Below are 12,500 nucleotides of genomic sequence, written 5' to 3'. Positions count from 1 at the left end.
CCCCCCCCCCCACGCTGATATTATCCAAAGGAATAGCAAAGGGGCCGATATAGCTTGGTACCAGTGACATCATGATGCTTTTCTACTGCTGAGTGAACTGGAGCAAAATGAAATAAAGTATCTTGCTCAAGAACACAACACAACATAACACAAAGCCTGGTCCAGGAATCGAACTCACTTTCTCATGATTGTGAGCCCGACGCTCTAACCACTGAGCCATGCGCCTTCTCTCTTTGTCTCTCTCTCTCTCTCTCTCTCTATATATATATATACGTGCACGCGCGCGTACATATATATATCGCATATGTATGTATGTATGTATGTATGTATATATATATATATATATATGCATGCGCACGTACATATATGCTGTATATATATATATATATATATACGTGTGTGCGCGTACATATATACTGTATATGTGTATGTATATATAGATATATGTGTGTGTGTGTGCGTGTGTATGCCGATCTTATAATCAGAGGTCATAAGTCAACCAATTAACGGAGTCGTTACTGCATCAGACATAATATTTTACGATAATCGTTGCGAATCTCTGCGCCCAGGGTTTAAATCGCGCCGGAGTCAGCTTTTGCCTTTATATCCTTTCAGAATCGATAAACAAAGTACCAGTTTTGCACTGCGCTCCATTGTCCTCTTTCTGCCTGTTCGTGTGTCCCTGTCTCTGGAAAATATTCTGCTGTGATCAGACATGCTCATGGATGGCTACCACCAACTCCTACAGCAACAATAACACTAACAAAGTCGGTGTATTTAAAAAAAAGTTGCAGTGAGAGACAGGAGGAGGAGAGAGAGAGAGAGGAGGGGGAGTTTACTCCCTTGTTGCCAAAATCTGCATTTAGACAGAATTATGTCCCTTGGGTTATTATCACTGTAACGCGTGCGCGCGAACATGAAAGGCTGGAGCATCCTCCGTCTGAGTCGACGATGACTATATTAGTTGTGTGCTCATCTTAACCACCTTCACGTTATATTACAGTCGTGTGGCTGAGTATTCCTTGAATTTAATCTACAGAACTATATATATATATATGTGTATATATATATACAGCACGGAATTTTGTTAGTGAACAGGTCACGGTCTCAAAGCGACGAAAATATTTTGGCATATTAAATTTAAATGTTGAAGTGAATCAAACGGATTTTGTATGTTTCTTAAATGGCTTATAAACACCTTCTACACTGCAATTGTGTTTGCATATATATATATATATATATATGCATGTATATATATATCATCATCATCATCATCATCATCGTTTAACGTCCGCTTTCCATGCTAGCATGGGTTGGACGATTTGACTGAGGACTGGTGAAACCGGATGGCAACACCAGGCTCCAGTCTGATTTGGCAGAGTTTCTACAGCTGGATGCCCTTCCTAACGCCAACCACTCAGAGAGTGTAGTGGGTGCTTTTACGTGTCACCCGCACGAAAACGGCCACGCTCGAAATGGTGTCTTTTATGTGCCACCCGCACAAGCCAGTCCAGGGGCACTGGCAACGATCTCGCTCGAAAATCCTACAGGAGCCAGTCAGGCGGGTACTGGCAACGGCCACGCTCAAAATGGTGCATCTCATGTGCCACCCGCACAAGAACCAGTCCAGGGGCACTGGCAACGATCTTACTTGGCTTGCCGGGTCTTCTCACGCACAGCCCATTTCCAAAGGTCTCGGTCCGTAGTCATCGCCTCGGTGAGGCCCAATGTACGAAGGTCTTGCCTCACCACCTCAGCCCAGGTCTTCCTGGGCCTACCTCTTCCACGGGTTCCCTCAACTGTTAGGGGTGTGGCACTTTTTCACGCAGCTATCCTCCTCCATTCTCACCACATGTCCATACCAGCGCAATCGTCTCTCTTGCACGCCACAACTGATGCTTCTAATGTTCAGCTTTTCATATATATATATATATATATATATATATATGGAACAAAAATGCAATAGAGGGCATTAAAACGTTTGGACAGGTAGACGACATAAAGGCGGACAAGAGAAACAATTAGAAGGACAGGTGAAAAAGACAGGGCATTCTTGGTTTTCTTTCATCAATCAAGTACCAGAAGTCACGACCATTTATATATATATAGGGGGAAAGTAAGCAGAAAAATAAGCAAAAATGCACATTGGAAATCAAAAAGAAGGTAAGGCTTTTTATGAAAAGTAACAATATATATATATACAATTAGATGAACTGAGGTAGGAATAAAGGTAGTAAAAGTCATTATTGTGAATTGTTAAAGAGATTCAAAAGCATACCGGTTTCGTAATATTACCAATCATTGCTCTGAATGCACACCGAATCAGAGCAATGATTAGTAATATTACGAAACCGGTATGCTTTTGAATCTCTTTAACATCTCACAACAATGACTTTTATTCCTACCTCAGTTCATCTAATTGTATATATCTATCGTTACTCTTCATAAAAAGCCTTACCTTCTTTTTGATTTCCAATGTGCATTTTCGTTTATTTTTCTGCTTACGTTCCCCTTACATTTCCACGTGTAGTTTCTATTGTTTTTGTAACATATTTCTATTATATCTATCTATATATATATATATAACAGAAGAAAAAGAAAATAGAGATTGGGAATTTAATAATTATTTATTGTTAACAGCAAATTAATCATCATCCCTTACAGCCCATGGGCATATGGCGTAGTGGTTAAGAGCACAGGCTACTAACCCCAAGATTCCGACTTTATTTCTTGTTGCACCAGTCCACTCAGCCGGCAAAAACGAGTTGTACCTGTAATTACAAAGGGACCAACCGTGTCACATTCTGTGTCGCGCTGAATCTCTTTGGGAACTACGTTAAGGGTACACGTGTCTGTGGAGTGCTCAGCCACTTGCACATTAATTTAACAAGCAGGCTGTTCCGTCAATCGGATCAACTGGAACCCCCATTGTCATAACCGACAAAGTGCCAATAAATATTACTTTCCTTGAATGATTTTTGATGTTCATAGAATTAATCTTTTGCCTGAATACATTCATGTGTAGTTAACTGACGTTTCCGAGAGAATGCTTTCCCACAGATATCACAGTGATACCGCTTGTCCTTCATATGAATACGTTTGTGAGCAGTTAAACTACTTCTTTGAGCAAATGACTTACCGCAGATATCACAGTGAAATGGTTTCTCTCCTGTATGAATACGTTTGTGGTTAGATAAATCCCCACTCCGGGAGAATAGCTTACCACAGATATCACAGTCATATGGCTTTTCTCCTGTATGGATGTGTTTGTGGATAGCCAAGACACTATTTCGCGAGAACGATTTACCGCAGATATCACAGTGATATACCTTCTGTCCTGTATGAATATAATTGTGAACAGTTAAGTTACTTCTTAAAGAGAATGATTTACCACAAACATTACAATGGTATGGCTTCTCTCCTGTATGAACATGCCTGTGACTACTTAAGCTAACTACATGGGAGAATAATTTACCACAGATATCACAGTGATATGGTTTCTCTCCTGTGTGAGTACGCTTGTGAGTAGTTAAGTTACCTGTAAGAGAGAATGATTTACCACAGATATCACAGTGATATGGTTTTTCCCCTGTATGAATACGTTTATGTGTTGTTAAGTCACTGCTTCCAGCAAAGGATTTTCCACAGATATCACACTGATATGGTTTCTCTCCTGTATGAATGCGTTTGTGAATAGTTAGGTTACCTTTCTGGGAGAATGACTTTTTACAGATTTCGCAGTGGTACATAGCTTTTCCATTGTTTTTCAGCAGCTTGTTGGAATAATCAATCCTCTTGGAGGGTGCTCTGAATCCAACCTGGTCCTCATGTAATTCATTTTCCATTTTTTCTACTTCTTCTTCTTCTTCCACCTCAACACAAGTTTCGCTTTTCGTTTTTATATTTCATTCCTGACAAATATTCCTGTTGCTTTTAATTCTAGCAACTGTGACATTTTTGTTTTTTAATATCTACAGATGACGTAAAGTTCATTGAATATGATTACAATGGAAAAACCATTTTGTACACATCACAAACAATCAAGGAGAAGAATGTTGCAATTAATCTCACTGGGGAAATATTTCAATATTTCATGGTAATTCTACCAAAGACTTACATAAACAGGTTTACATCTATTTTGTATAATACCATCCTTTAGTAATCAAAACGTAATAAACATTGATGATGCTTTGTATGTAAAAAATTCTTCAATGTCTCTGACTTCCAAAATTCTGAAAAAAAAAAAAAAAAGAAACAGTATAAGATATAGTAGAAGTTCTGAATTTGAAATTTTAATATATTTCTGGGTAGAATTTTGTTTTACACATGATATGTAAACTTTCATAGCTTTTTTCAATTTTTTGGAATTTTCTGGAAATTTTTGTGAATTTGTGTTCGCCTGTGCTGGTGCCACATAAAAAAAGCACTCGACCCACTCTGCAGGGTGATTGGGGTTAGGAAGGACATCCAGCCATGCCAAAAAAGACACAGAAGTCTGGTGCAGCCCTCTGTCAGGTTGGCTCCTGTCAAACCATCCACATCAATGCCAGCATGGAAGGCAGACATTAAATGATGATGGTGGTGGTGATGATGAGGACACTGGAATTCATATGACTATGCAAAAAAAAAAAAAAACTTGTTTAATTTTTTGAAATTTAAAAAATTAAAAAAAAAATTTTTTTGTAGCTTTTACATAAATCCCAGCAATAGACCTGTAGTGGATCATGCAGGCATGGCGTGGATTCGATCCTTGATAGCCAAACTTCACTTAACAGCTCAACAACACTTTTCTCACGGTAAAACAATAGTTTTTCTCTGAGTGACAGCAGTTACATTTGCCAGACAACTTCCTTAAAAAAAATAATGGCTTTGCCACTTGACCCTTCTAACCTCTTCTAGGCTATCAAAAAACTAGAATAGAGATAACAGACATCCAACGAAATCCATTGTTCTCAACAATATGTCTCTCCTTCTAACTACTTTGGATAATTATAAATACTAAAACATCGTAGGAAAAAGTGAGTTGGCAAAAAAGAGATGACACAGAAATGGTCACAGGCAGAATCCAGTTAGAATGTCAACTATGATACAGGGTCTTACCATAACACCACTGCTGTTTAAATATCAGGCACAATGAAGGTATCATTTTATCGATTCCTTACACTTAACATTCATTCCATCTTCCTCTAATTCCTAGTTAAGGCGGCTAGCAGTTGACCAAACATATGTTGGCACTCCGTCGCTTACGACGTAGAGGGTTCCAGTTGATCTGATCAACGGAACAGCCTGCTCGTGAAATTAACGTGCAAGTGGCTGAGCACTCCACAGACAAGTGTACCCTTAACGTAGTTCTCGGGGATATTCGGCGTGACACAGTGTGACAAGGCTGACCCTTTGAATTACAGGCACTCCAGAAACAGGAAGTAAGAGTGAGAGAAAGTTGTGGTGGAAGAGTACAGCAGTGTTCGCCACCATCCCCTGCCGGAGCGGAATCGAAACCGCGATCCTATGATCGCGAGACCTCTCCTCCAACCACTGAGCCATTGCGCCTCCACTATTTTATATAAACAGCAACAATATACAAGAAAAGATAACTCTATGATACCCACACCTGCCCGTCGAGGGCATTATACAAAGTAACGGTAAATAAATGATTCTTTACAACTTCGATCACTGTTCTTCTTCCGTCTTGCATACTGGCAACCAAAACACCTAAACAACAACTGTTACAATTGGTGACCACCGATTCCACCTTAACAACGACTGTTACAATTGGTGACCACCGATTCCACCTTAACAATACCGTTACAAATTGGTGACCCTCGACTGCAACGAAGAACTGACCGTTACAGACCTTTAAATGTATTTATGGGGAGAAAGATATTGAAAAGCATCAATACGTCAGTGACAAACAAACGAGGAGGGGATGAGATGGTCGTCAGATGTGCTAAAAATAACAGCTAAATAGCCCTTTAAATAACGGGGAAAAACATTTTGTTTTTTGGGGTTTTTGCAAAATAATCGTATGTAGAACACAAATTCGCAAAGATTATCTGAAAATACCATAATATAAACGAGTTATGAGGGGTTATGTGGGGTGCATGTAGTCTTTATATGGTTTATATTGATAAACGGACATAAAGTTAGCTCTAATACACCAAACTGGTGAATAAATAAATGGATTAAACTGACCAGAAGTAACGAAGTGACATCCGATAATTTCACGAAGAGAACATGAAGGAGACTGATGTCCTTTACTTTGAAAGATGTTTGAATTTAAATAATGAACAGTTTCACAATAATTTCTATAATTTTACCTGGTAAAATGCTGATATTTTCTCACAAATATTTTGGCTAAGATATGTATGTATATACATATATATATATATATATATATAAACAGTTGCTTGGTTAAAGAGATCGATAAGTTGAATTAAATCTCACCAAATCAATTAGATGAAACAACTGCGACGGAAAGCCGGTCCCACCCAAAATGTGTCTCTTCTGTATAAAAAAAATTGATGGTAACGCAACGAGCGATCGCCAAACTAATTAATTAACAAAATAATTAAAAAATAACTGACCACAACCATCTAATCTCAGAGAGACAAGTTGAACGTAAAAAAGACAATTGAAAATCGAAAGTCTAATATTAATGGTTTTAAATTTTGGCACAAGGCCAACAAGTTCCGGGGGTGAGGCTGAGTCGATGAACTCGACCCCAGTGTTCTAGTGGTACTCATTTTATCGACCCTGAATTTGAACTCAGAACCCGGCGGAATTTGAACTCAGAATATAAAGACGGACTAAATGCCGCTAAGTATTTCCGTCCGGCGTGCTAACGGTTCCACCAGCTCGCAGCCTTACCAAAGTCAAATATTAATGGACGGTCGCTGGCGTGGTTGAGTGGTCAAGGAATTTGGTGAGTGTCTTCTGTTATGACACCAGGCTGACCAAAACCTTGTGAGGGAACTTCGTAAACGGAAACTAAAAGAAGCCCGTGGTGTATAATATGTGTATGTGTGACGACCGTTTGACACCCGATTTTGATTTGCTTACGTTCAGGTAACTTAGCGGTTCGGCGAAAATAGAGAGGGGCCAATAAATTAAGTACTAGGCTTAAAAGAAAGAAAAACCAATGCAATGCTCCAGGATGATCGCAGTCTAAAGACTGCAAGCAAGTAAGAGACAAAAAAAAAAAAAAAAAAATGAAAAATAACATTTTCGTTGCTGAAGAACTCCCAGGAACTCGTACCGAAAGATCGCCCTCCCAGGTTTATCAATCTCCCTTCCTCAAAAGCACATCAAAAATAAAGAATCTACATTTTTTAAACTAACGGACAGTAATAGATACGATCCGGCTTTTATACTTACTGAAATGGTTAATGACGAAAATTGGGCGTGATTCTGCTTATCGTACCCCATATAACTCCTCGTAACTTTTCTATTTTTCAGGATTTTCAGAAAATTTTTAGGAATTTGTATTCGGTACACGTGAGTTCATACGATTATGCGAAAACCGAAAGAAAAAAACATCTTTGTGCGTCATTTAAGGCGTATTAAGCTGTTGTTTTTAGCACATCCCATGACCACCTCATACTGTCCTTGTTTGTTTGTCACTCTGGTCTATTGATATTTTTCAGTATCTTTATCCCTATAAACATATTTAACCCTTTAGCATTCGGGTTAGCCTGTCGAATACATGGTTTATTTATTTACATTGTGTTGAATTGATCATGCAATACCTCATGGCTGAAACGTCAGCACGCCGGGCGGTATTTCGTCTGTCTTTACGTTCTGAGTTCAAATCCCGCCGAGGTCGACTTTGCCTTTCATTCTTTCGGGGTCGATAAATTAAGTACCGGTTACGCACTGGGGTCGATCTAATCGACTGGTCCCCTCCCCCAAAATTTCGGACCTTGTGCCTAGAGTAGTAAAAGAATATCTCCTAATTTAAAGAAACTCTGAGTGAGTGGCTGTGTGGTAAGTAGTTTGCTTACGAACCGCATGGTTCCGGGTTCAGTCCCACTGCGTGGCATCCAGGGTGAGTGCCTTCTACCATAGCCTCGGGCCGACCAAAACCTTGTGAGTGGATTTGGTAGACGGAAACTGAAAGAAGCCCGTCGTATATATATATATATATATATATATGTGTGTGTGTGTGTGTGTGTATGTTTGTGTGTCTGTGTTTGTCCCCCCCCCCCCCCCCAACATCGCTTGACAACCGATGCTGGTGTGTTTACGTCCCCGTAACTTAGCGGTTCGGCAAGTCCTGGGGTCAATTTGCTCGACTAAAGGCGGTGCTCCAGCATGGCCACAGTCAAATGACTGAAACAAGTAAAAGAGTATATATATATATATATATATATATGCACACGCACGTACACATATGGACATGTACTAGCGCACGCACCTGTTCACTAACCTCATCATTATAAATACAATAAATAAAAGAATAAACGAATGAAAGAATGAACGACTAGTTTAACAGAATTAAGATTCAGGCACGGTGTTGCGAAACAAAAAACCTCCGTGTAAAATAAATCCCCCCTATAATCGGTGCTCGCCCAGAGTATATTTTCTACTTTAGTTAGCATTATATCTTTCACTGGATAATTACGATGTTGTTACCGTTGCTGCAATTATCTTGACAGGTCAGTCTCGAGCCTCTGTGGGAATAACATATATATATACACACACACACACACACACACATATATATAACAATATATATGAAACAATTTATATAACGCTCACACATATATATATATATATATAGTGTGTATATTCATGTATGTATATGTCTGTATGTTCCCACGGAGACTACCCACCACCATAATAGCTGTTTCTTTCATCTCTTTGTATATTCGAACACATGCTCATTCTATCAAACCCAGGTTTCCATTCATAGTATTCTAAACCCCGCCTCCTGGGGTAAATTAATGCGCTGGGCCCCACCTTGCATTTATTAATTGTCAGCAAATCACACAAGCATACGGAGATCTGCAGAAAGCTCTTAGACTTGCGCCCACCCATTTCTGCACACGTTTGGTCCTTAGGGATAACTGGCCAGTGTGTCCATTCTTTAAGACATCCCTATATATATATATAATATAATATAATATATATATATATATATATATATATATATATATATATATATATATAAAATGTTTGGGCGGCGGTAAAGAATACGTACACCACCTGTTTTCGGCGTTACAAAACCCTAACATCTAACCCTAAACCCTAACCACTGGGTGAACGTAGTCTTTACTTTCTCCAATGTTTGTATACACGCTCACACACTCACACACGTTGTGTGTTTCGTTTAGTTTCTGTGTATCTTACAGAAGAAATAAAGAAATTTTCGTCGTGTCTTTTGGGGCTTAATTTCTTCATCTTGAACGTCCAAATACAGAATGTATACACTTGTGCGTTCACGCACATACACGATCACCTGTTTACGCGCATATCTATCTATCTATCTATCTATGCACCCATCCTTCTATCTATCTATCTATCTATCTATCCATCTGTCTATCCATCCATCCATCCATCCATCTATCTATCTATCTATCTATCTATCTATCTATCTATCTATCTATCTATCTATCTATGCTAGAGAGAGCCGAAGGGTTCCTGGCTGTGGGTAAAAGAAAATACAGGAGGATCAGTTAACTATGATTTTATTCCACATATTCCCCTCTCAGATATTCTCACACTTATTGTACCCTTTTAAGCCCTGTAAAAAGGACTCGGCAAACCAGGTCCATCGCGACACCCTTAAAACCAGGAACTTTTCTACAACATCTCGTATATATATATATATATATATATATAGGACGGTAGTGTTGTTCTTGTGTTTAATGTTCCTTTAACAATTATTATGCATTCCGTGTGTTGAGCTGGTTTGATCGGTGGTTATGAGGTTAGGAAGGGAACAAAGATAGTTTTTTCGGAGGTTTTGTTCCTAAAAACAGGGGAGGAGGAGAGAAGATTGAAAAAACATACAAGACAAGACGAGAAATAAAAATAGCAATAACAAACACGCAAAGAAAACGAACAAAACAACCCAAAATTACAGCATTATTGATCGTGGGCCACGAGATCTGAGCAATATAGACATTAATACATCGATACACACACACACACACACACACACACACATATATATATAGATATAAACACGTATATATATGTAAACATACATATATACCAACACACTTTAGTTTCTGTTAAGAACCAAAGTCCATAAGTAACACACACACGTGTGTGTGTATGTATGTGTAGGATGTATATATATATATGTGTGTGTGTGTGTGTGTGTGTATATAGATATGTGTGTGTGTGTGTCAAAGGGGCGGGTATTGTCTTCTGCAAAATATTTCTGTTTTTCTTTTCACGTCTGAGATGTTTCATTGAAAATGTTCTATCGACCCCCGGAAAAACGAAAAGCAAAACTGTCCCCACATCTTACCCCTTGAAATATTAAAAAAAAAAAAAAAAAGATGATTTATATATTTTATTTCTTTTGGGTTTAAAGTCAGGGGTCAACTCTCGTGATTCCGTTAAGATGTCTGTCGACTGATAGAAGGCCGGTGGGCGGAAACCGATTTAGTTTTCTTCGTTCTTTTACTAGTTTCCTTCATCGGAGCGCGGCCATGCTGGAGCGCTGCCCTTTATTCTTGTATTTTACTTGTTTGTCATTTGACAGCGGCCATGCTGGAGCACCGCCTTTAGTTCAGCAAATCGATCCCAGGGCTTATTCTTTGTAAGCCTAGTACTTATTCTATCGGTCCATTGTGCCAAACCACTAAGTTATGGGGATGTAAACACACCGACATCGGTTGTTAAGCGATGGGGATAACATAGACACACACACACACATATAGATACATACATACATACATATATATATATATATATATATATATATATATATATATATATATATATATATATATATATACATATATACGATGGGCTTCTTTCAGTTTCCGTTTACCAAATCCACTCACAAGAGTTTGGACGGCCCATGGCTATTGTAGAAAACACTTACCCAAGGGGCCAAGTGCTAAGCAGTAGGATTGAACCTATGACCACATGGTTGTAAAGCAAGCTTCTTAACCACAGAGTTTGGAGACTTGGGTTAAACTGCCAAATTCCTGCAAAATAAACTGGCATTGCTTAACGGCGGTGATCCAACATGGCTGCAGCTCTTGAGCTGAGACTAGTTAATGCGCATCCTATGATCGGACGGTTGTGGTTGCAGTGGTAGTGGCAGACTGAGCGATGGATCAACACCACTGCATCAACAGCGCCACTCTCAACCACTGCAGTAATCCCAGAATATAATCTGTGCTTGTATTCTGGAATACATCTGCAAAATTCCACTCAGAAAATATTCGGTCAGTTGAAGGCCAAAGCATTAAGGAGTGGGTCTGAAACAAGAGAGCGTGTGATTGTAACATCACCTCCAGATAATGTAATTTAAGAGACAGGATGTGTGGCAAATATATGTATGCTTGTATATATGTATATATATATATAAACATAATTAAGGGCTCAGCAACAGTTGCTTCACCACATACCGAAGTTCAGAAATAGCAGCTAATGGTGTTTTCATACCGAAGGGCTTCATAAAAATTATTAATTATTAATTTATTAATAAATTGATAATCCTTTACCCTTTTAATTGTATATATATATATATATATATATAGGCGCAGGAGTGGCTGTGTGGTAAGTAGCTTGCTTACCAACCACATGGTTCCTGGTTCAGTCCCACTGCGTGGCACCTTGGGCAAGTGTCTTCTACTAACTATAGCCTCGGGCCGACCAAAGCCTTGTGAGTGAATTTGGTAGATGGAAACTGAAAGAAGCCCGTCGTATATATGTATATACATATATATGTGTGTATATGTTGTGTATCTGTGTTTGTCCCCCCAACATCGCTTGACAACTGATGCTGGTGTGTTTAGGTTCCCGTAACTTAGCAGTTTGGCAAAAAGAAACCAATAGAATAAGTACTAGGCTTACAAAGAATAAGTCCTGGGGGCGATTTGATTCGACTAAAGGCGGTGCTCCAGCATGGCCGCAGTCAAATCACTGAAACAAGTAAAAGAATAAAAGAATATAATGTATTTTGAAATAATAACATGAAATTTAATATCAAAAAGATTTCTCACAAAGATATATATGTCTAAAATAGTATTGTATTAAAAATATATGTAACTATATGAAACATGACAGCTTAAATTTGTTAATGCATCTTATGATTGTTTCACGAAAGTATTGTCAGAGATGGAGAAGATAAAATTTTTATGATGTATCAAATGTTGTTTTAAAATTAGAAAAATATATGAGAAAGTATTTTTGAAAAATAGATTAAATATACTGGTTTAAATTTTTACAGGTCAACTTTGGTAAGAAAATTTATATATATATCATCATCATCATCGTTTAACGTCTGCTTTCCATGCTAGCATGGGTTGGACGAC

The 12,500-nt window shown here is 38.5% G+C and overlaps 2 protein-coding genes across 7 annotated transcripts in view; one reads left to right on the top strand and one right to left on the bottom strand.

The window, feature by feature from the left end:
• The window catches only part of LOC106879119 (chloride channel protein C), a 44,300-nt gene that overhangs the window by 11,531 nt on the left and 20,269 nt on the right, over positions 1 to 12,500 (top strand). The window contains exon 1 of one of the 3 annotated variants that reach the window (XM_089343755.1): positions 5,039 to 5,139. The exons of 1 other annotated variant lie outside the window; for it this stretch is intronic. In XM_089343755.1, coding sequence (XP_089199881.1) covers positions 5,134 to 5,139 — 6 coding nt within the window. In that variant the 5' untranslated portion in view covers positions 5,039 to 5,133. Of the gene's footprint in view, positions 1 to 5,038; positions 5,140 to 8,487; positions 8,655 to 12,500 lie in introns of those variants that run through there. One more of the 3 variants, XM_089343756.1, reaches the window with a different exon arrangement.
• On the bottom strand, positions 2,844 to 8,208 carry LOC106879120 (uncharacterized). 4 transcript variants are annotated; one of them, XM_052977250.2, is made up of 2 exons: positions 7,375 to 8,208; positions 2,844 to 4,232 (listed from the first exon to the last, which is right to left on the bottom strand). In XM_052977250.2, the coding sequence occupies exon 2, from the start codon at positions 3,843 to 3,845 to the stop codon at positions 2,994 to 2,996; it is 852 nt and encodes a 283-aa protein (XP_052833210.1). In that variant the 5' UTR covers positions 3,846 to 4,232; positions 7,375 to 8,208; the 3' UTR covers positions 2,844 to 2,993. The 4 variants fall into 4 exon arrangements, with proteins under 4 accessions (XP_052833210.1, XP_014784045.1, XP_089199884.1 ...); XM_014928559.3 differs by lacking the exon at positions 7,375 to 8,208 and adding an exon at positions 6,318 to 7,344; XM_089343758.1 differs by lacking the exon at positions 7,375 to 8,208 and adding an exon at positions 6,445 to 7,344.

This window comes from Octopus bimaculoides, chromosome 27 (genome assembly GCF_046866305.1).
Source record: "Octopus bimaculoides isolate indiv1 chromosome 27, ASM4686630v1, whole genome shotgun sequence".
Taxonomy (NCBI): Eukaryota; Metazoa; Mollusca; class Cephalopoda; order Octopoda; family Octopodidae; genus Octopus; species Octopus bimaculoides.
Note: the sequence above shows the minus strand (reverse complement) of the source record. Positions and strands in the feature narration are given on the sequence as shown.